General features: G+C 47.8%; 7 protein-coding genes across 7 annotated transcripts; 4 read left to right on the top strand and 3 right to left on the bottom strand.

Annotated features, from left to right (window-relative positions):
* Window positions 1-172: 172 nt before the first annotated feature.
* Window positions 173-16,165, bottom strand: LOC120894503 (probable maleylacetoacetate isomerase 2). Its single transcript, XM_040297129.1, has 5 exons — window positions 16,101-16,165; window positions 15,810-15,930; window positions 15,303-15,480; window positions 1,770-1,888; window positions 173-1,696 (listed from the first exon to the last, which is right to left on the bottom strand). The coding sequence occupies exons 1-5, from the start codon at window positions 16,133-16,135 to the stop codon at window positions 1,358-1,360; spliced, it is 792 nt and encodes a 263-aa protein (XP_040153063.1). The 5' UTR covers window positions 16,136-16,165; the 3' UTR covers window positions 173-1,357.
* LOC120894504 lies at window positions 2,247-3,780 on the top strand. The gene is made up of 2 exons (XM_040297130.1): window positions 2,247-2,779; window positions 2,865-3,780. The coding sequence occupies exons 1-2, from the start codon at window positions 2,726-2,728 to the stop codon at window positions 3,573-3,575; spliced, it is 765 nt and encodes a 254-aa protein (XP_040153064.1). The 5' UTR covers window positions 2,247-2,725; the 3' UTR covers window positions 3,576-3,780.
* On the top strand, window positions 3,855-5,047 carry LOC120894506. Its single transcript, XM_040297133.1, has 2 exons — window positions 3,855-4,132; window positions 4,232-5,047. Exons 1-2 carry the CDS (start codon window positions 4,085-4,087, stop codon window positions 4,901-4,903), a joined length of 720 nt encoding a protein of 239 aa, XP_040153067.1. The 5' UTR covers window positions 3,855-4,084; the 3' UTR covers window positions 4,904-5,047.
* Window positions 5,962-7,051, bottom strand: LOC120894505. The gene is made up of 2 exons (XM_040297132.1): window positions 6,926-7,051; window positions 5,962-6,755 (listed from the first exon to the last, which is right to left on the bottom strand). The coding sequence occupies exons 1-2, from the start codon at window positions 6,971-6,973 to the stop codon at window positions 6,054-6,056; spliced, it is 750 nt and encodes a 249-aa protein (XP_040153066.1). The 5' UTR covers window positions 6,974-7,051; the 3' UTR covers window positions 5,962-6,053.
* A 215-nt stretch (window positions 16,166-16,380) lies between the features above and the next one.
* On the top strand, window positions 16,381-17,152 carry LOC120893178 (mitochondrial import inner membrane translocase subunit Tim16). Its single transcript, XM_040294893.1, has 2 exons — window positions 16,381-16,760; window positions 16,835-17,152. Exons 1-2 carry the CDS (start codon window positions 16,598-16,600, stop codon window positions 17,074-17,076), a joined length of 405 nt encoding a protein of 134 aa, XP_040150827.1. The 5' UTR covers window positions 16,381-16,597; the 3' UTR covers window positions 17,077-17,152.
* Window positions 17,100-17,692, bottom strand: LOC120893179. The gene is made up of 2 exons (XM_040294894.1): window positions 17,475-17,692; window positions 17,100-17,397 (listed from the first exon to the last, which is right to left on the bottom strand). The coding sequence occupies exons 1-2, from the start codon at window positions 17,592-17,594 to the stop codon at window positions 17,188-17,190; spliced, it is 330 nt and encodes a 109-aa protein (XP_040150828.1). The 5' UTR covers window positions 17,595-17,692; the 3' UTR covers window positions 17,100-17,187.
* A 64-nt stretch (window positions 17,693-17,756) lies between these two features.
* LOC120908902 (transmembrane protein 169) lies at window positions 17,757-20,528 on the top strand. Its single transcript, XM_040294892.1, has 2 exons — window positions 17,757-18,442; window positions 18,749-20,528. Exons 1-2 carry the CDS (start codon window positions 18,263-18,265, stop codon window positions 19,877-19,879), a joined length of 1,311 nt encoding a protein of 436 aa, XP_040150826.1. The 5' UTR covers window positions 17,757-18,262; the 3' UTR covers window positions 19,880-20,528.
* Window positions 20,529-20,555: the final 27 nt, after the last annotated feature.

Below are 20,555 nucleotides of genomic sequence, written 5' to 3' on the forward strand. Positions count from 1 at the left end.
CAAACGACAGCGTTCGCCACCCAGTGAACGCAGAGCGCAATCGAGTAGTTGGTAATCTCGCATGCTCGAGAAACTGCTCGAATTCGCTGTACGGGCTGAATCATTTGTATCGATAATCATAATTATTACGATTAAGTTTCGGAATTGATTGCAAGCTTTCACAAAAACATTGTTGCTGCTTGCATCAGCATTTTAATGCATGTTTTACAACATATTTATTGTTTCCGTATTTGAAAGAAGAAAACCACACACAATATTCATTCACTCTCTTTCCTGCTGGGAAGCAGTTTTGTTTTACAACACAAACACTCACACAAACATTTGAAAAAGCCGTATAAAGCAACACATAACCGGAAGCATGGATTAAATTTTCATTTTTGAAGTCAAATTACCACAAAATTCTAACCAAATTGGCACACACATATTCACGCAAACCAAATGACTTTTACAAAGGTAATGTTGATTTTAAGTCGAAGGAAAGGATATTTAAAACACTTTTTGAATTAACCGGAATATAAATGTAAGAAGAGAAGAAAATATTTTATAGATGCTTCTCATCGGTCTGCAGTTTTAGTGAGATTTTCCTTCTCTACCAAATTCAAACAAATGTGATTGTTTTGTTTGGCAATATGCGTTTTAAATGGTATGTGGCAAATATGATTGCTTAAAGAAAAGAAAACTTTAAAAAGATTTGTAATGCCAAGCAAGCAAACTTTACGACAATGATTCTTCTGTCACTTTAGAAGCGAACACTCAAATACAAGACTGGCATGTTTAGTAGCTGTGTTATTTAGCCAGGCAGACGCATTTTCTCACTTTTATCTGCTGTGGTAACTGATTCTGTATAATAAATTCACCACACGCTCTCCATTAATTGTGTTCAGCCAGCTAAATTGCGCATTCGCTTACGACCTTTTGTTCGAATATGATACCTCAACTGGCTTGAGTGAAGTTACTTGTTACATCCTTCTATCGTGTAAATAAAATGTGATTCATCTCTTTGTTTTCGTAGTGGCAAATGGTCGTATTCTCGACGATACGCTTCTAATTTCTCGACTAGATAGATTGTTACGATTTATGGCCATTGGGGACTGATTAAATTCATGTTACATTGATCTGGCAAACACAGTATCCTACACCAGTTTGGCTAGGATATCAGAGGTATTGAGTGAGAGAAGGTGGGATGCGATTAGTTTGTGCTTCTCTGTTAACACGTTACACGTTTTCTGCAGTTTCGCATGATCGTCGTATACACACAAGGGAAAAGGTATCGAGGAAACCCGGGGGAATGCAATGAGTCAATCTTGCGCCAAAACCCCACAGAGGCGTGAGTTACACTGAAAACGATCGACGCCGCTTACTTGGCAGCTTCCGGTGGACAGTCGGGCTGGTTGGATGGGTGAGCCGCTCGGAATGCGGGATGACCCTCGAGCTCGCGATCGATACGCAGAATGATCGGATACGGGCGCAGATCCACGTGGAAACGGCGCGCATTGAACACCTGCGGCACGAGGCAACAGTCGGCTAGGGTGATCTCATCGCCCACACAGAATTTGCCCGCCGACGTGGAGAGCAGCTTCTCGATCGCACGGAATCCGCGCGTTATCCAATGCTGGGCCCATTCCTTCTTCTTCTCCTCACCGACGTGGATCAGCACTATCAGATTCTGCAGTGGCTGAACACCGGATGCAATCACCTACAACGGAACATATGCACGTTTAGTAACACCGGTCGGAGTGAGATGGGAGAAAGGGAAATCATTTACTTACCTCACAGATTTCCCGCACTTTGGCACGCTTCAGAACATCCTGGGGCATCAGTGGACGCTGAGGGCGCGTTTCTTCCAAATAGTACATAATCGAAACCGATTCAATGAGCGTATGGCCATCTGAAAAAAGGAGCACAATATTCTAAGTAATCGTTGGTAGGTGTCCTGATCGATCGATCACGAACGATCGGTTGTTGTGTGAAATGAATGATGAATCAATTTTTGGTGCATTTTTGTTAAACTATATTATGTTTTTTTAGACATTTTGAGTCAGTTTGACTTTCATATTAGATATATTCAATTGCTTTGGTTCATATTAGACACATTCTTCTGTAATTGGGCCATACAAGATATTCATTAGCCAGTTTTGTACTAATATTATGATGGAAAATCACTCCTCAATCTTTCTATTCTTACGGTAGCTTCTCCCCATATTTGGTAACAAAAACATGACGAGCGATCGCTCCTGATCGATTGATCATCAAAACAGTTTCCATTATATGAAGTAATGAAATATTTCACGGATCGTTCAAATGATCGTTCCAATAATGCCATACTATTCCAAACGTAACATCAAAGAAGCATCTGTTTGTAGCAATTGCGATAACGGTTACGCACTACAGAAGATACAAATTGACCAATGAAGTCGCCGGCGTCGGTTTTGGCGGCATTTTGTTCATTGAACCCACTGATAGAAGACACATCATAAAGCGCTGGGTATATGGCACGTTTATTGTCCACCGTCACCTGTATAGCTGACCGCTTCAATTCCGCTTCCGATGAATTCAACTACCCTAATATGGCGCATCCGTCGGAACTGCTATAGAACCGAGTGCTAAGAGCAAATCCGCATCAGTTTTACTCCAGAACTTGAGGTGATCGAAGGTGACCACTTCTAAATAGTGTTTGTGTCTTAAGCTACGATACATTCAGTGAAAGTGACATCAACCATCCACCATGTGGCAAAAGTTTGCACTGCTGACGGTGTTGGCATTCTTTGCCTGCCAGCAGGTGAGCAAAACGAGAGTGAACCTACCACTGAAAGATGGTGAAATATTTCATGCTATCGTTGTGCCCTCTTTCCCCTGCTGAACAGCTCGTATGGTCGAAAACGGTCGCAGTGCCGGAGGTGGTCAAAAAGGTGCTGCCCCGTGCCGCCGACAGCGAGGTGCTGATCGAGTTCGACCGGCTGTTTAACCAGCTGCACTACGACGTCGACTACAAGCTGCGTGTGCTGCGCATGAACCAATCGCTAGCGATCAAAAACCTAAACGCCCAGTTCATCTCGCGCTTCGGCATTGTGATCACCCAGATACAGGAGGAGAAGCTGCGCGTGAAGGACGCCATCCTGCAGCACGCGCTCGAGATCGGCAACACGCAGAACCCGTGCATTGTCGAGAAGAACGACGAAGCGCTCCGGCAGGCTACACAATCGGCGGCCGACATTAGCCTGGCGGCCGAGCTGGCCTACGCCGACATGTCGACGGCGTCGCGCGTCTTCTTCTACCCGCAGGTGCAGGCCTTCCAGAACAGCTCGACCGCCCTGCAAAGCACGGTGGTGGAGAAGCTGAGCCGCTCGAACGCGGTGACGGATTTGGACATTACGCTCGCAGAGCTGGCGTACTACTACGAGGGCGAGGAGAACAAAATCGAGCGTGTGCTGACCGGCATCGAGCAGGAACTGGCCAACTTCCAGGAGGTCGTGAACAATGTGCGCCGCGACATCTGGGCAATGTCCGATACGATCGCGCGTAACTTTGTGTTCAACATGGGTCTTCTGCTCGAGGATGCACTGCAGTGTTCGTAACTTGGCTTTCCCTAGTCTTCCCGCTTCGGTGCGTTATATTCGCGGGGGGTTGGTGATGCCATCTTCCGGTTGGATTTTGAGCCTGGTGTAACAAGATATCGCCCGAGAACCTAAAGGGGGCAGCGGACAGGGAGGAATGGAGCGTATCGCCTGAGGGTGTGTGGTGCTCAATTATCGAGATATGGCTTCTAATAAACCCGTATTTACTAGGTAAAGTTGTTGTTTTTCCTGATTAAGAGACCGCTGTACTCGACTGTATTCACTAATCTAATCGGAATGATAGCAAAACATTGGTCCTCTCGCTTGCGCCCCTGTGACACGTTCGCTAAGGAGGCAAATAATGGGCAACATATGACGTAAAATTGCTCACTGCCGCAGAAGTTATCCGTACCTAGCTTATCCAGGAGTAGAACTCAAAATTATATAAGAGCTGTCGCTTGGTCGCTGTTTTGATATAGCATATAGCACTCCTTACTACCGTTCGTTTCGCTGCTCGACGTGACAAAAAGATGAAAACGTTTGCTTCCTTCGCCCTGTGCGTCCTTTTTGCTGCCGTGGTAAGTAATTAAACCAGCTGTCTGAGAGTGACATTATGCTGAGAAAAAGAAAGCCAGTGCAAACAGAGATGTTTCAACGCATCTTTCCCCCCATCATAGTCCGTCACGGCGCAACTGTCGATGCGCGAGCTGGCCGAAATTACCGAAGACTATCGGGTACGTTTCGACGAGCTGCACGAAGACAAGGACGATTTCATTCGCCTTGCCCGCGTGCTGATTCGGGCCGAGCTGAAGGGCCTGAACGAGGCGACGCTGGTCAATCTCGGCAACGCTCGCAACGATATCGACGATATCCTGGCCGACACGCGCGAAGAGATTGCCAATGCCATTCTCGAACCGAACGCGAACGAACAGTGCCTGCTCGGACTGGTTGACCGGGTGATTGAGGAGGGCCGTCGTGCCGGCGAGGGCATGAGCTCCTGTGCCGCCGACAAGATCCAGATCAAGGAGGGACTGGGCGATGAGTTCCGGGCGCTGACCAACACGCTGCAGCGCATTGCTACCGCTGCGTCCGAGTACACGCTGTACACGTTCGCCATTCACAACTCGTTCACCGATCCGGAGGAGCACGTGGAGTGGCTGGAGGAGAACTTCGCCAACCAGGTCGAGTTCTGGGACAATGTGGCGCGCCCGGAAGCGCAGGAAGATCTGGACAATCTGGAAATCAACCGTCCGGCACTGGTGGAGGAAAACCGCGTCTGTCTGAGCGCGGTCATTGCAAGCCTCAACACGGCGATGAATACCGTGCGCGGTCAGATCAACAGCTGCTAACTGGGAAGGATACATCGGTACAGCATCTGTTAGAGACTGCAGGCTTTCCCATCGTTTCTGCATTTCCTGCGTAACCGTTGTGCAATAAACTATTAGCGTTAAATATCCGGTTGCATATAATATAACCACGAAACACACAAAAAAGAAACATCTATTACATTCGATCATGCATCAAAAGCTCGCACATACATATCACCGAGATAATTCAATTGAGCACCTTATCGGATTGCCGATGGTTTGTTAGCTAATAGATTAATGGACCAATTGCGAACGGAATTTAGATAAGCCAAGGGCATCGAGGTACGATTAACCGGAGCCGGCTTCCCCTTTTAAGGTTTAGGTGTAAGGCCGCCCCACCATCCCAAATGTATTCGTGTGGGGGGGGGGGAGGACTTTATCAAATTGCACGATAGTCGATAATCATCGGATGTGCAAGACGAAGGTGAAAAACAATTTTCCTTATCGACAAAACCACACCACCACATTCGAGGAAGCGCGGCACTATCTCTCCGTTTCTGATGGTGCTATGGATTACGTTATTCCGCGTAAGCTGTTAACGGTGTTATGTGTCTCGAAGGACGGACGAAGTTACCCGGGAATTGCAGCTTCAAAGGTTTAAGGTTTTCGTTGAACAAAAACGTTCAAGATGTACGTGGAGTGTAACTTTATCGCTTATAAGACATCCTGTCCCACTATTGAAGATGCTACATTCCACAATATACAATAACATGCCACAAATCAAGCATGAATGAAGGTTTTTTTTTTAATTCCCACAGACGACTTCAGACTGCGCTCATAACACTCGTACACAAAACAGCTACGCACATAAACGCCTGAATGTTAGCAATATTCGTTCAATGGTTAGAGAGTACCTAGAGGCAATAGGCATTATGACCCCAACAATGAATTTCAATCAACATACAATCTAACAACAGTGTTCCATGTGACAAAAGCAATATCGTGCTCTATCTCTGATTCAATCATTTTACATTTCTTACATATACATACACTCTTCAAATATCCCAGATACTAATGGGAACAATATTTAAAAAACCCAGTCACATTTCAAAGGGAACGTTTCCCACAATGGTAGTATGTATTTGTATGTATTATTTCTTAGTAATGAGTGCACTCTTCCCCCGTAGCTTGTTTACAAGCACGATGGGATACGCTCACGGATCGAGTCCTCGAATGCCTGCTGCCTGTCGTTGATTTCCTGCAGACACTGTGCGCTGTCGGCCACAATCAGCGGGCGGTTGTACTCCATGGCGTCCAGCTCGAACTGCACCAGCGGCAACGCTTCCTCGTTCCAGGCACGGTCCGTTTCCTCGAACGCTTCCTCCAGAAACTCGAGATGACGCTCCGGATCGTTCACCGAGTTTTGGCTCACGAACGTGTACAGCGTCGTTTCGGCGATCGAGTTCGACAGACGCTGCAGCAGATTCAGGAACTCGTAGAACGACTCCGGCAGTGAGTCCTTAGCATCGGTCGTATCGTCCGCACAGCGACTGATTTCCTGGCCCAGCTGTACCTTCTCCTCCACGATTTCGTACACCAGATCCAGCAGGCACTGCTCGTTGTGGTTGCCCTCCACGATCAGCAGACTAATGTCTAGACGCACATCGTCGAAACCGTACTCCACGATGTTGCGCGTTTCGCCCATATCCTGCAGCACCTCTTCGTTCATCGCACGCACCGTAGCCCAAAGCCCGGTACGAGCAAACTGCAGGAACTGATCCTTTTCCTTGTGCAGCTCATCGAACCGGACGCGATACTCCTCGATCGCATCGCGGAGCTCCTGGCTGCGTGGTTTCACAGCCGTTTTCGATGGTGCAGCACTAACGCCACTAGCCTACAGATTGGATATTTCGTACATGATCATTACGTGATCGTGGCTCGGTATCTGGTCGCTCCCATAACGCTGTGTTTGTCACAACTTGCGCTTTTCTCGCCAGAAAAAGGCCCATGATTCATCCCGATCCACACGCGGTGACACGCAGTGGGTTTGGGAAAGCTACTCACCAGCAGGGCGCATGCTGCGATAAGGACGAACGACAAACTCCACGCCATTTTGTTAAATGCTCTACTTCAGTCAACCTCTTCTAAACGGACACTGCACGCGCAACAACTAAATTTACCTAATTGCAGCAGCAGCTCCCGGCTCCGCGCTGTTTATATCAGTAACGGCGGAAGCGAAGGAAGCCGATCGGGCAGTTCGAGTTAATCGGGGCTGAAGCAGGCCATCCGATTAGATTGGGGCAAGGTACACCATTTTCGTGCTCGATGTACCATGTGCGTTTCTTTCTGGTTTTGTTTTCTTTTGCGTTTGTTTCCAGATGTTAGAGCACCTGAGCGCTGAAGATTGCGGAAACATGGTGCCACAGTCATTCAACAGGTGTGCACAGGTTGCTCGCTACTGCTCTGATAACGCAATTGACCCTCATACCTTCACGGGATTTATATCCTGCCCTCGTGATGTGACATTCACATGCCGTGGAGATATGAAGAATCTAAAACGCTTAATTCATTCATGACAAACAGAAAAAAATCCTGAAGCTTGAAATGTGTGGTATGACTTATCCGGCGATAAGAAGCCATTTCAAGAACACAACAGACGGATGGTAGGACGATTTTCTGTATCACTTATCGTAAATAAAGTTTAAACTTGATATTTACACCTTTTATGAGCATTCAATGCGTCAAAGCTTTCCTCGTATATTCACCTATTTTGCAAACAGATGTCGCTTACCAAGAGCGTCATACAAACTGTTCGTGATCTGAGAAATTAAAAAGCTCTGTCCATTGTAGTTTCTCAGTGTACATGAAATATTTCAACCCCCAACCGTCTTGCCTTGTTTTATAGCGAAATAATCGTACTTCTTATCTTTCTAGATTATCCCCTGTGCTAACCTTAGTCCATGTGGATGGTGTAAAATTTCGCAGTTGCATATCTCGCTTCAGCGCAGTACGACGCATTCTCTATTGCTTTTACCTTCTATTCCGATTGAACCATTTAGTTTTCAAATCACAATGAATCGTTCGAGCTACAGGCTGGCACTGTGTGCTACATTCCTGCTCTGCGTATCTGTATCCACCACTGCAACCGAACAACTGTCCGCCATTGTGCAGTACCAAGAGTGGTTTAGCGAGTACGCCTCCATACTGGAAGAAACGATGCAGATAAAGCGTCAGGGTAACTAAAACGCAACGCTTTACTTCAACAAGGAACTGGTGAAGCTGCTGGTAAATGCTACGATCGAGTTGAGGCTGATCGACAATACGACCGAGAGTGCAATCCTGAAGGCCGACACAATCGATGAATCATGTCGCCGGCTAGCGCTACAACAGTTTGCGATTTATAGCGCGAAAGGACAGGCAGATTTGCAGGAATGTGCTGCATATACGGCGGGATTGCTCGACTACTGGACGTATGAACGATTCTACGGTATTGCTAACATCGTCCACCGTGAGGCAACGGAGCTAACACATCGCGTTGGACTCATCCTGGAGCAGTACAACAAGATCACGCAGATGGACAACATACTCGAAGTACTATCGGAAGAATACTACGCATTTAACAACTTCAACAATCAGTTTCAGAACGCATTGAATCTAGAGCTAGAACGTTTCAACGCTCCGAACCATCCGTTGCGGACCTCTCTGTTCGACTGTCTTGATATGACCGTTACATTTCATCAACTCTATATGGACTATGTGCTAAGTTATGTGGAAAGTGCCTGCAATACTCAAAATTGACCACTCTTTCAGTTTTATATGATAGTAAGCACTGTGAATAACAATAAAGATATAAAAGCATTAACACCAAATCAAATCAAATAATGAATTTAAATCACAAAGTACGTTGGGGCAATCCGGGTAACGAATCGCTTGTCTAGGACATTAACATTAAGTATGATTTAGGTAGTACGAACAGGAATAATGAAGTACTAACAACATAGACTTCACCTAAGCTTGCAGCCTTGCCACCGGAAAGCTTATTTAAATGGTAGGTGAATATTCCATCAGATGTCGCCAGCGTAAATCGATCATGACCACACATTAGTCGATTGCCATGGAGCCATTATCAGCCATCTTTATTACCATGAACTGACCACAGCTAAGCCTTTCCTCAGTCGGTTGCTCCTCCGATGTACTGCACACAAAACAATGTCGCTCTTGATGAATTCCACATTATTGCACCGACACCAGCAAACGGAAATCTATCGCTATCACTAAAAGCAGTGGTCAAAATTCAACGTTCAGTAATCGAATTATCGCTTGCTTATCATCCGCAATAACCGGATAGGGATAAAACAGGCTTTATAACATCCGCTCAGTTTGCCGTGCCCAACAAACAATAAGCTTACAAGTAATTAGTCCCTTGCCACGGTAGGAAGTGTGTTACGTTGACGCTGAAAAAAAGCGAGATGAGCCGAAAAACAATACCCTGGACGATTGCTGTCGTTTTTCTGGGGCTTGCCGCCCCGGCGCTCGTACAGTCAGTACCCTCGTTTGTGTTCTACCAGGAGCAGTTCGGTAACTATTCACAGACTGGCGAGATATTGATGCAAACGAAGCGAAGCGGCAACTCGATGGCAACGTCGCAGTTCAACATCGAGCTGGTACGACTGCTCGGTAACGCTACCGTAGAGCTACGGCAGATCGCAAATGCTACGATCGAGACGATCGTGAGTGCTGAGAGCATAGACGACGAGTGTCGCCAGTTTGTGAAAGACTTGCGCGACGTGCTAACCGTGTTCAGCGAGTTTGACATGCGCTACTGTGCCCAAACGGCGACCGAGCAGCTGAAACCGTGGACGCTGGAGCGCTTCTTCCGCTATGCCGACTACGTGCACAGTGAGCTAACGCAGCTAACCTACCGAGTCGCGCAGGTGCTGGCGACGTACAGCAAGATCAGCGAAATGGACCGAATCGACGATCAGCTGCAGCTGTACTACGAAGACTTCAACTACATCTACAACAGCTACCAGTTCATCCTGAGTGCCGAGTTGGAACGATTCGCTGATGCGGATCATCCGGTGCGCAAGGAGCTGTACGAGTGTCTCGATACCACCGTCGGCTGGTATGAAAGTGACATGGAGTACACGCTCAGCTACATAGCAACCAACTGTCGGGAGTAGTAAAGTTAGGCGAGCTTTCAGATTAAGCATAAATAGAGGTAGAAAATAAAAACAGGTGACAGGTAGCAACACCGAAATAAGCAAGCTTGAGAGCGCCAATAGCAATGTAATGTACGATTTTGAAATAAAATTTATCTCTGGAACTGGAACAGCATCCTTGAGGATATCGTAAGCACTATCTACGATAACAGCACGACAGGAGCCGTACGATTTACAACCACGTAAGCCACTTATCGCCTGCTTATCAAGGTGATCCGCCGATTCTGCTGGATCGGTTAGGTATAGGGCACTCGGAATGCGCACATCAGTTCTCGGACCAGCAAACCGCCGGAGGGGTGTAAAATGTCGTTCAAGCTTTACAATATTGTAGCGTACTGCGCGATACTGCTATTAGGCTGGCAGCGTGTTTCCGCTGTGCCTGCCATCGTCAGCTACCAGGACCGTTTCGCCAATCACTCGAGCGATGGGGAGCAGTTGATGCAGGAAAGGCGACACATTAATTCAGCTGCCACACGCCAGCTCAACACCGATCAGCTACGAATGCTCGCTAACGCGACGGTAACGCTTCGACGAACGAGCAATGAAACGTTACAGTCGATCGAGGATGCCGACATTACGGACAATGCGTGCAGGAACATTGTGCTGGATTTGCAGAACCAGTACACCTGGTACGCGGTGGTCGAGATGAAGCAGTGCGCCTGGTATACGGCCCAGGACATGGTACCGTGGACGATGAGCAGGTTCTTCCGGTATGCGGATTACGTGAACGGACAACTGACACAACTGACGCACCGGGTCATACGCGTGCTGGCCAGCTATAACTCTCTAGCTCAGATCTACGGCATCGAACAACTGTTGGGGGCGTACTATGAAAACTTTAGCTGGATCTACAACAGCTACCAGATTATACTGGACTACGAGCTTGAGCGTTTCGACGATCCGGAACATCGGCTGCGGATGGAGCTGTACCACTGTCTGGACGACATGTTGATGGCTTACAAGTCCGACATGGAGTTTGTGCTGGATTATGTTAATCTGTACTGTTAATACAACAGCACACGTGCGCGTAATCAACGTCAATAAAGTGTGATAAAAACGAACCAACTGCTAAAGAATGTAACGCTACATCGTATCGTAGTAAATCTTGCAGCGAAGTAAATGAAATATTTCAACCTTATCCATCTGGACGATTCTTTGACTGTTGGCGGTTACTTCCTCCCTGATAACGAAATATTTCATTGACGTCGCATCGCGCGAACCCAAAACAAACCGGACCATTATCTCGATCGTCTGGAAGGTTTTGATTTGGCAGTACAATTTGCCTTACAGTTACGTATCGCGTGTCAATTAAGCACGACACAATTCTGTCTTATAGTGCTAATAACGAATCTAGTTCATCCAAAACACTTCATCCAGAATGCATCCAACATGGAATTGGAAATTGTTTTTGTGTGCCATTTTCCTGGTCTACGTTGCTGCGTCCAGTGCATCCGAAAAAGTGGCCGGCATTGTGCAGCACCAGGAGTGGTTCAGCAAGTACGCCTCCATACTGGAAGTAACGATGCAGATAAAGCGGCAGGGCAACTCGAACGCAACGCTCACCTTCAACAAGGAGCTGGTAAAATTGCTCGCCAATGCTACGCTCGAGATGAGATCGATCGACAATACAACCGAGAGTGCAATCCTGCAGGCCGACACGATCGGTCAACCGTGTCGTGTTTTGTTGCTGGAACTGCTCAAGATATTCCGCACGATCGGACAGGCTGAGTTGCAGGCCTGTGCCGCTTACACGATGGGTTTGCTCGACTACTGGACAAAGCAACGATTCTTCAGCTTCGCCAACATTGTCCACCGTGATGCGACGGAGCTAACACATCGCGTTGGACTCATCCTGGAGCAGTACAATAAGATCACGCAGATGGACAACATACTTGAAGTGCTGCAGGAAGAGTACTACGCGTTTAACAGTTACAACAGTGCGCTGCAGGAGGTTTTGAATAGGGAGCTGGACCGATTCGCTCGTGCGGACCATCCGGTGCGAGCTACACTGTCCGATTGTCTCGACACGACGGTCACCCTGCACCAGCTCGATATGGATTATGTCCTTGGGTATTTGGAGACTGGTTGCATGACTTGGAAATAATACCGTCTACACAGTGTGTGATGAAGCATTAAAACGCATCTACAATTGATTAAAAGTATAAACGGATTGACCATTTGTACCCCATTTACGCGTAAATCGATGACGATAGATAGGACGATAAGGATTTGAACGATATGACACGGTACAAACATGTTTGAGGAAATAAAACAGGAACATTTCATACTACAATCGTTGCGTCATTGCCATTGGAGAATCAACCTTCCACTTCTACTTTGTGACGCACACGCATTCACTAGCTACAGGGACGACATTCAGATAATTTCCTCCTGTGCTTGGAAGTTTACAACCAGAGATATAAGATTAATATTGGTTTATGCCGGCTTATCTAACACCTTCGGCCCGAATCCGTAATTATTGCGCCATCTTACAGCCGTCGTTTCAGTAGTCGTTTGTCTACGCAAGGATTCGTTTGTAAGGAAAGTGTAAAGAAAAATGCGTTCCACCGCCAATCTGTTAGTGCCCCTCGCCCTGGTGCTTCTGTCCGCCTGGGCCGGTACGACGCGGGCCAACTTCCTGGTCGACTACAATGGCAACTTTTCCGAGCTGGCGCGCGAGGTCGAGTTTGAGCTGCAGCAGATGCGCGAGTTCAACGGTGAGCTAATCCGGGAGTTTAACCGCGAGCTGCTGCTCGAGTTCGGCAGCATGATACCGCGCATGCGCCAGGCGAGCCGCGAGCTCGAGCAGTACATCCAAAACCGGGACGACGTCGAGGACGAGTGCCGCGAGTACACGCAGTTCCTGTTCGAGCTGTACCGCATATTCCAGGAGTACGACATACAGGACTGTGCGTACTACGCGTTCGCCGATCTGCAGGCCGATGCGCTGTACCGATTCCTGCCGGTCGAACGGTCGTACGCGAAGGAAAACTTCCGCTCCATCAGCCAAACCGTGATCACGCTCGGACGCACGAACGTGCTCAACGAGGAGGAGGTCGTGGCCGAGCTACAGGAAGAATTGGAATACTTCTCCGTGCTGCGAGACAGCTACCGGACGCTGCTGGAGGAGGAGCTGGCCAAGCACGGGGACGATGCGTACATCACGATCAATCGCTTCGAAGATTGCCGCGATGAGGCGTTCTACTGGCAGGACAGCGATACCGAGTACATCAAGAGCTATCTGGACGATAACTGCTACTTGTAAGGTGTCGGTGCGGAGGTCGTAAACGGGCGCTCGCGGTCAGCGAAATTATCGTGCGGACAATAAAACCATAAACCACGGTTGTAGATGACGCCATTCGGTGGTTCGTTTTCATTTGACAAGTTGCTTCCGTTTTTATTTTTCGGTGGGCCCGAGGGAAAATCCATTCATTTTAGCGATTGCGGTGTGATTAGTTGCGTTCAGTTACGCATCTGCACAAAGAGACGGTCGACCAAAGCACCCGAAGAGAGAGAAAATGCTGACAAAGTGGATAAGTATAGTGTGCGTCTTCGGGACGGCCCTACTTGCGACGACCACTGTCGATGGCTTTCTATTGGAGTATCAGTCCGAGTTGGCCAACCTAAGCTCACAGGCGGTACGGGATGTGGCCGCTAGCTGGACTGCCAACAGTGAACTGAACGGGCTGTTCAACCGTAGAATACTGGCACAGATCGGTGACGCTACCGTGCAGATGCGAATCCGTGATGCGTACGTGGCAGAGCTGTTGGAAAACGAGCGGGACAGCTTGAGTGATGTTTGCTGGCAATTTTTGGACCAGTATTACGCCTTCTACCGTTCCATGTGGGGTGTCGATATACGGAACTGTATGCGTGAAGCTCACCAAGACTTGGAGTACGATAGGCTTGATCGATTCCGCCCGCAGGCTTCCTCGGCGCAGCGCATCATGAAAACTGCCACCTACCAGGTCATCCGCACCCTGGGCATGAGTAACATTTTCAACCGTGAGGGCATTCGCGGACAGCTCACCGATGAGCTGGAATCGTATCGGAGCACTTGGGAGTCGTACGAAACTACGCTACGGGAAGAGCTCGAGCGGCATGACGAGACTGTTACCGGTACAATGAGACGGATGGAATTGTGCATCGATCGGGCGCTCGTCTACCAGCAGGTCGATGTTGAGGTGATAGAGGAGGAAATCGAAACGAACTGTGAAAGTGGGACAAAGATGAGCTCAAAATAAAGATAGACATACAGAAACACGGTCGATCGGGACTGATCGGGCACATTGCACTTTGAAACGTAGTAATTAATTAACCGGAATATAATCTATTGTACGGCTTTCAAACCAAATCGTTCTTATCATTTGAGGCATTATGCAGATAAGCTAGAACATTTCCAGATAAAATGCTAATAAAATTAGTCAATAGCTGTTTCTTTTTACACACTTTGCATAAGCATGCTCCTGCCTAGTAGAAGTGCGAACGTATCTTTCCTTCTAGTGATGATCCTTTTCACGATCCTACCGAAGTGCTACTCTACTAGCCTGGGGCAATATCAAACCAAGTTCGCAACACTAGGTCGAAGTATAAACTTTAAAATGGTACAAGTGAGAGAAAACGAACGCACTGCATTCGACGACATCCGATCCGTTGCGTTAGGGCAAATCGGCGACACGAGCATCGTCGGTCGGTACCGTACCCAAGAGGTGCTGGATTTTATCGAATCGTTCAATGGCGAGCTTTCATCCCGGGAAGCTGTATGCTACGAGGAAGCTCTCGAAGCTCAAACGACCTACGCTCGTCTGTTCGGTGATGATATTTCGCAATGTAGTGACTATTTCCACGGTTCGATTTTAGAACTGCGAAACGGGAAGCAATATGTAGCAGCACATTCAACCGCGAATCGACTAGCCAGCGAAACCGTCACGGGAGCGTTACACGTGTTACAAAGTGAAAGTGATTCATCGGAACAGTTACTAGCGTTAAGCCAACGCCTGCTGTAATTGGAGGCAGCGTGGCTTCATTTACAATTCGAGCTGGAAACGATTGCCGATTACAACGCGAAAGCCTATACCGATGCGCTCAACAATCTGGAGCTTTGTCTCGCCCAGAGCGTTCTGTTTTTCAACTATACCATCGCGTACGTTAAGAAGGAACTGGAAACGTGCTTCGTAGTAGAACAGTGACAATAAAAAACGAAACAAAAACACACTTACCGATTTGCAGTGCGGGAACTTGCTCCATTGGGTTCACCTCTCGGTACTCGTTGCAGTGCTGCTCGCCGCCCGACTTGATCAAGCTGATCGGTTTGATATCGTACGGGATTTCCTTCAGGTTCAGCGCAATGCGGACGCGCCAGGAGCAGGAACTGCGCCAGTACGAGTACAGGATGGGCTGCGATTCGGGAAGAATATCTACGTTAGCCATGTTGAGATTTTAAAACACTTCCGTACGCTGCGAACAATCGAAACTGAATGCAACGGCGCTAGCGACTTGTTTGTTCAGAACGCAGAAGACTCGACGGAATGTAGCCGGTTTATCGGGAACAGGTTTTTCTTCTATCGTTATTCTAATGATCTGAGTCGCACTGCCCGGAAACAGCCACCAGACCCGAAATGCCGCAGTCGATAAAAGCTATCACATGATGTTCCGCCGGTTGCATATCTTCCGGCGGTGGGTTTTGTTTGTCGATGCGGCGCTGCCGCCACGGTGCTCCAACTTACCTTCGACATCGCCGAGAGCGACATCGAGCCATGGAACTTGGAGTAATTAATTTTGGAGCTGTTGGTAAACGACTGCAGCAGTGGAAACTTGTTAAGGCCTGCAGTAGCCGCGCCTAGCACACTGGAAACGGGGATCAGCGACAAAGGAGCGGACAAGGGAAGGAGCAAATGGAGGGAGAAAAGAAAAACAAAAACCACAAAAAAAATCGGGGAATGTAAATAAAAGGTGGAAATGCTACGGGCCGATAATACTGCTAGTGTTGCACAAACGTATGCTCCCGGGAAACTCACTACTTTTTCGACAAGCACGCAAAAATTGCCGGCATCGTTTGTTTACGCTTTATTGTTCCTGTCAACCGACGGCCATTGGCGTGCACAATGGGAGACGAACGGTACTTACGGTTTGTAACTCTGAGCCGGAAATTACCGAATATTTTATCAAAAAACACTGAAAAAAGTACAGATATCTTTACATGTTTTGGAGCATACTAGAACTATAATATAAATACAAAATTGCTACACCGCCAGAATTGTCCAGCGTTCAATGCGAGAGGTATCCAGTGTGCAGCATAATGTCAACAATGATCTGTCAAAAGTTGAAGCTCGTTGTGTAACTAAAGTTGTTTCGATATTTCTCTAGAAACCGGAGCTGCCGAAAAGAAATGATGAAATTAGATTAAACTACAGACGAGAAAAACAACCTTCCTACCTCCGACAAATCCATCGTAAATCCAGCCGCACGTCCGTTAAACAGAAACGCACGCGAAGCGCAAACGAACGAGCGCAGCATGGCAAAGTACATTGCACAGATCATTGTGCTCGGTGGCCAAATCATTGGAAAGGCGTTCACGCGGGCCCTCAAGCAGGAGATAGCAGCATCGCAAGAAGCGGCCAAGCGAGCGGGCGGTGGACAGAAGGGACAAAATCGTGCCGCAGCCAACCTGAGAACGGGTAAGCTGGGTGATCTTTAGCGCGCGGGATCCGCCATCCCAGCACGCCACTAACACGTGTTTTCGTACCGGCAGGAATGACGCTGGAAGAGGCACAACAAATCCTCAACGTAACGAAGCTCGACCCAGAGGAGGTGCAGAAAAACTACGATCATCTGTTCAGCGTGAACGATAAATCGAAGGGTGGCTCGTTCTACCTACAGTCGAAAGTGTTCCGCGCAAAAGAGCGAATAGATCAGGAGCTGAAGGAGGCCAAGCCACCGGAAGGAGAGAAAACAGACACCGGCACAGGGAAACCCGGTGAAGCGGCACAGTAATCGAACTGGGTTGTCTGTAAGGATTGCTGTTAAAATGATAAGTAAACGTGTTTATTTAGTGCACCTACAAACGGGACAATGATCTTCGGTTATTGTTGCTCTTGTGAGAAATCATCCCACCAAATCATCAAGATCGTCTTCGGACTCCTCCAGTGATTTTAGCAGCTTGTCATCCTGCACTGCTAGGTCGAGCTTTTGTTGATTGATTTCAGCTGTGCTGCACGTAGCCACATCCATCAGCGGATCTGGCTTCACCATCTTGGCGGTTGTTGTTTCTACGCTAAGCTGTGCATCGCGAGATTTGATCTGCAATTCTTCCACCTGTGCAATGAATCATTTTCACGATTAAATGTGTCCCAACGGTCATATAAGATGTGGAGCATTGTGGCGATCCTTACCACCAGCTGGTTCAGTTCGTGATTGATCTTATCGATCATTGATTGCAGCATTGTTTCGGCCTTCTTCAGCTGTCTTTGTTCTTTTATCAGCGATGAATACTGCGACGAAGAATTTTGCATCTTTTATCGATTGGAATTACGCAGTCCCCTCCTAAATTGTTGGTTCATGCTGGTTTGTTTGTATCAGCTCCCTGCACAACAGCATGGATGGTAAACAAACGGTCAGTTGACAGCCGCATCAAGCAGTGTTGCCAGACTAGCAGAATCGTGAGTCAAATTTAAACAATCAGGGGAAAGTTCGTTCGCAGTTCCAGAAAATATGAAATTTAATGAACGATATGAAATTGAAAATTACAGTCAAAATTGGCATCCCTAAACATTCTCCAGGCTTGATATTTGAAATAATCGAACTCGGAACGATAGCTGGGGAATATGTTTCTCGAATTAAATTGATGGTCTTCTAATGATTTCACACAGTAATTTACGATTCATACAAAATGTAGTAAGTTTCTAACAACAACACTAACACATAAACATTCCAGGATGTTCCGTTGCGTGCTTTTGCCGGATATCTAGTTGTCGGAGCTGCACTGCGCCTGTCTGTGCATGGACATGGACGCTACGCGGATACAATATTTGACAGCAAGTCTTCAAACAGGACCTTCGGCCAGAGTCGCCCAATCGTCCTGTTTCCCCGCGTAGCATATCCTTTTTCACGGTGCCGTGAAATGATAAGTTTTGAAATAGCACGAAAACCGCATTCCCCATCGCCAGTGATAAAGTAAACCATGGTTGGCCTAGCAACGGACGATATGGTCGTGCGGACGCAACAGCACCAGCAGCCGTCGCCAAACCGACATTTAGGCGGTGGCCAGAGTGAGTTTCCCGTGTTTATTCCGCCGAGAAAACGGCAAACAGGAAAGAAGACAAACCATGGCAATCATATCGATCACATCGTGAACATACAGGTAAGAGGACATGTGAAATTCAAAAGTACGAATGTGCGTTCGGCAGCTTGAATAGCGTCCCCGTCGTTTGGGTGGGTCATTTTCTTGTTGCTTTTGTTATTGTCACGAATATCCTTTCTTTGACATGGTGTCGTAGTATTGGTGCGAATGTTTTGACGTGTGCGATTGACTGTACGGCTGTGTGAGTGTGTTTAGAAAGCAGGATGTTTTGTTTTGATGTCCATTTTGCCGGTTGGAGGGACCTGCTTGGGGGCTCGGTTTGTATATCTGCACACGCACACAACAGTAAATTATCCTTCCTTGCAGGGTACCCGTAAAGAGTGGGATCTAACACCGGAACGAGAAGACTGTCGCAGAAATAAGCGCTGGAACAGTGAGGAGATTATCGAAATCAGCTCCACCGGCAAAGGGGGCCCGATCGCGAACGGCACCAACGAGGACGAGGACGATCTGAACGAGCTGCAGCACTTTCATCCGCTCAAGGACAGCTCCACCGTGACGCCGAGCAGCATCTCGGAGAGCAGTCTCGACCGGAAGTCGAGCAAGTCGGCCGAACTGCTTACCGGCGGCAGTGGCAAGCGGTCCAAAAAGCGGGTCAACATTCGTACCGATCTGGACGAAATAGGACGGCGTCGGTCACCGTCGGCCATCTGCAACTACGAAGACCTGGAGTCGGGCGAGACGAGCGTGCTGAACGCCGAGCTCGACCAGCATAGCCTGGAGCGGTACAACACGAACCGCTCGTACGCTTCCTCCACCGATAACTATCTGACGATGACGGGCACGATCAAGCGTGGCCGTAAGAAGGGCCAATCGATCGATGTGCAGCTAAACATTTCGCGCGAAGAGCTGGAGCAAATCAGCAAACAGGCGCTGGCCGTACATAGCGAGTCTAGTCGCAGCGAACGAAGCTGCTGCACGCTGCGCACGGGAGTTCACATCCTGCTGCTGTCGCTCGTCTGTCTGCCGTTCGTGACGCTAACGACCGGGATCTACTCCTTCTACATGGGCACCGTCACCTGGTACAACATGTTCACGTACTTCAACGAGGAGCGATCGTACTGCCACAAGCTGCTCATGTCGCCGCTGCTCATTCTGGCCTACCCGCTCGGCATCGTGCTGTGTACGGTGGGGCTCGCGCTGTACGCTGGCATCCGGCAGATCAGTTTCCACTTTCGGGCTTGGCTGAACGAGATCGCCGACATCGAGAAAGGGTTCTACGGTTGGCTGTGCTCGTTTCTGCACCTGTCCGACTGCAGCCCCTACGAGGTGGTCATTCTGACCGACATCTGCCCTGCTAATCCTGCGCCCGGCGGAACGGCAGATCGGTCTACCGATGGGTCGATCCCGACCGGTGTGCGGGTCCATCCGAGCGATGGCCGGCTGCAGGGTGAGTCGACACAAATCAATTCTTCCACCGAGGAGCTTTCGGTTTGAATGGTAGCCGGTTTAAGTGGTAAGTCGTAACGGTGTGTTTATGTGTTTAAGCTCTTTCATTTCTCGATACAATGTTTGAATGTGCGTAATTTGATAAGCAGCAGCAGTGGCACGTGTTTGCTCTGTAGGGCATTTCTAGGAAACAAAGGGACAGTTTAAAAAAGACGGCTTTTTTACAAACCAGAAACTAAACACACATCATAAGCATTGTGACTAAAAGTGACTAAACGGTAGTGTAGTGTACTTGCTCTGCGTACTTTGCTAGTCATTGCAGAGCCAAACTCTTCCCATAAAGTAATTTATCTTATGCGCTCGGCTATACTATCAGGCAGCAAGAAGCAAAACGTTTCCCTCACCTTTTAGCCCCAATTCCGTAGAAAAAGGTGCGAGGGACCAAACTATTCTAACGAGAAAACGAGGGCACGTGTAGCGAAAAACAAAAAGTCCATAAAACCCTAAAAAGTACGTGTTACGACGCTTTTCTCGCCCAACTGCCGAACGAATGTGTTCTATTGCTTCACTATCGAACTATACATATGTTAGGTAGCTTTCTGCGCTAGCTTTCAATTTAGTTGTTAAATGTAAAAGTAAAATCTCGATCAAATTAAAACAAAAAATCAAAAAACAAGAAAACAAAATTAAAACAAAAAAGCCCGAAATTGTTCTTCTAAAATGA

This window comes from Anopheles arabiensis, chromosome 2 (assembly GCF_016920715.1).
Source record: "Anopheles arabiensis isolate DONGOLA chromosome 2, AaraD3, whole genome shotgun sequence".
NCBI classification, from domain to species: domain Eukaryota; kingdom Metazoa; phylum Arthropoda; class Insecta; order Diptera; family Culicidae; genus Anopheles; species Anopheles arabiensis.

Bases quoted from the DNA above. Each gene is read 5' to 3' on its own strand.
- LOC120894504 (XM_040297130.1), top strand. From the start codon at position 2,726: ATGTGGCAAAAGTTTGCACTGCTGACGGTGTTGGCATTCTTTGCCTGC. The intron at 2,780-2,864 runs GTGAGCAAAACG...CCTGCTGAACAG, and splicing joins CATTCTTTGCCTGCCAGCAG to CTCGTATGGTCGAAAACGGT.
- LOC120894506 (XM_040297133.1), top strand. From the start codon at position 4,085: ATGAAAACGTTTGCTTCCTTCGCCCTGTGCGTCCTTTTTGCTGCCGTG. The intron at 4,133-4,231 runs GTAAGTAATTAA...CCCCCATCATAG, and splicing joins GCGTCCTTTTTGCTGCCGTG to TCCGTCACGGCGCAACTGTC.
- LOC120894505 (XM_040297132.1), bottom strand. From the start codon at position 6,973: ATGGCGTGGAGTTTGTCGTTCGTCCTTATCGCAGCATGCGCCCTGCTG. The intron at 6,756-6,925 runs GTGAGTAGCTTT...TCCAATCTGTAG, and splicing joins TCGCAGCATGCGCCCTGCTG to GCTAGTGGCGTTAGTGCTGC.
- LOC120894503 (XM_040297129.1), bottom strand. From the start codon at position 16,135: ATGCCGGCAATTTTTGCGTGCTTGTCGAAAAAGTA. The intron at 1,889-15,302 runs GTAAGTGTGTTT...TCCTTTTTTCAG, and splicing joins AGTTCCCGCACTGCAAATCG to ATGGCCATACGCTCATTGAA. The intron at 1,697-1,769 runs GTAAGTAAATGA...GTTCCGTTGTAG, and splicing joins AAGTGCGGGAAATCTGTGAG to GTGATTGCATCCGGTGTTCA.
- LOC120893178 (XM_040294893.1), top strand. From the start codon at position 16,598: ATGGCAAAGTACATTGCACAGATCATTGTGCTCGGTGGCCAAATCATT. The intron at 16,761-16,834 runs GTAAGCTGGGTG...TCGTACCGGCAG, and splicing joins CGCAGCCAACCTGAGAACGG to GAATGACGCTGGAAGAGGCA.
- LOC120893179 (XM_040294894.1), bottom strand. From the start codon at position 17,594: ATGCAAAATTCTTCGTCGCAGTATTCATCGCTGATAAAAGAACAAAGA. The intron at 17,398-17,474 runs GTAAGGATCGCC...TTCATTGCACAG, and splicing joins ACGAACTGAACCAGCTGGTG to GTGGAAGAATTGCAGATCAA.
- LOC120908902 (XM_040294892.1), top strand. From the start codon at position 18,263: ATGGTTGGCCTAGCAACGGACGATATGGTCGTGCGGACGCAACAGCAC. The intron at 18,443-18,748 runs GTAAGAGGACAT...CCTTCCTTGCAG, and splicing joins ATCACATCGTGAACATACAG to GGTACCCGTAAAGAGTGGGA.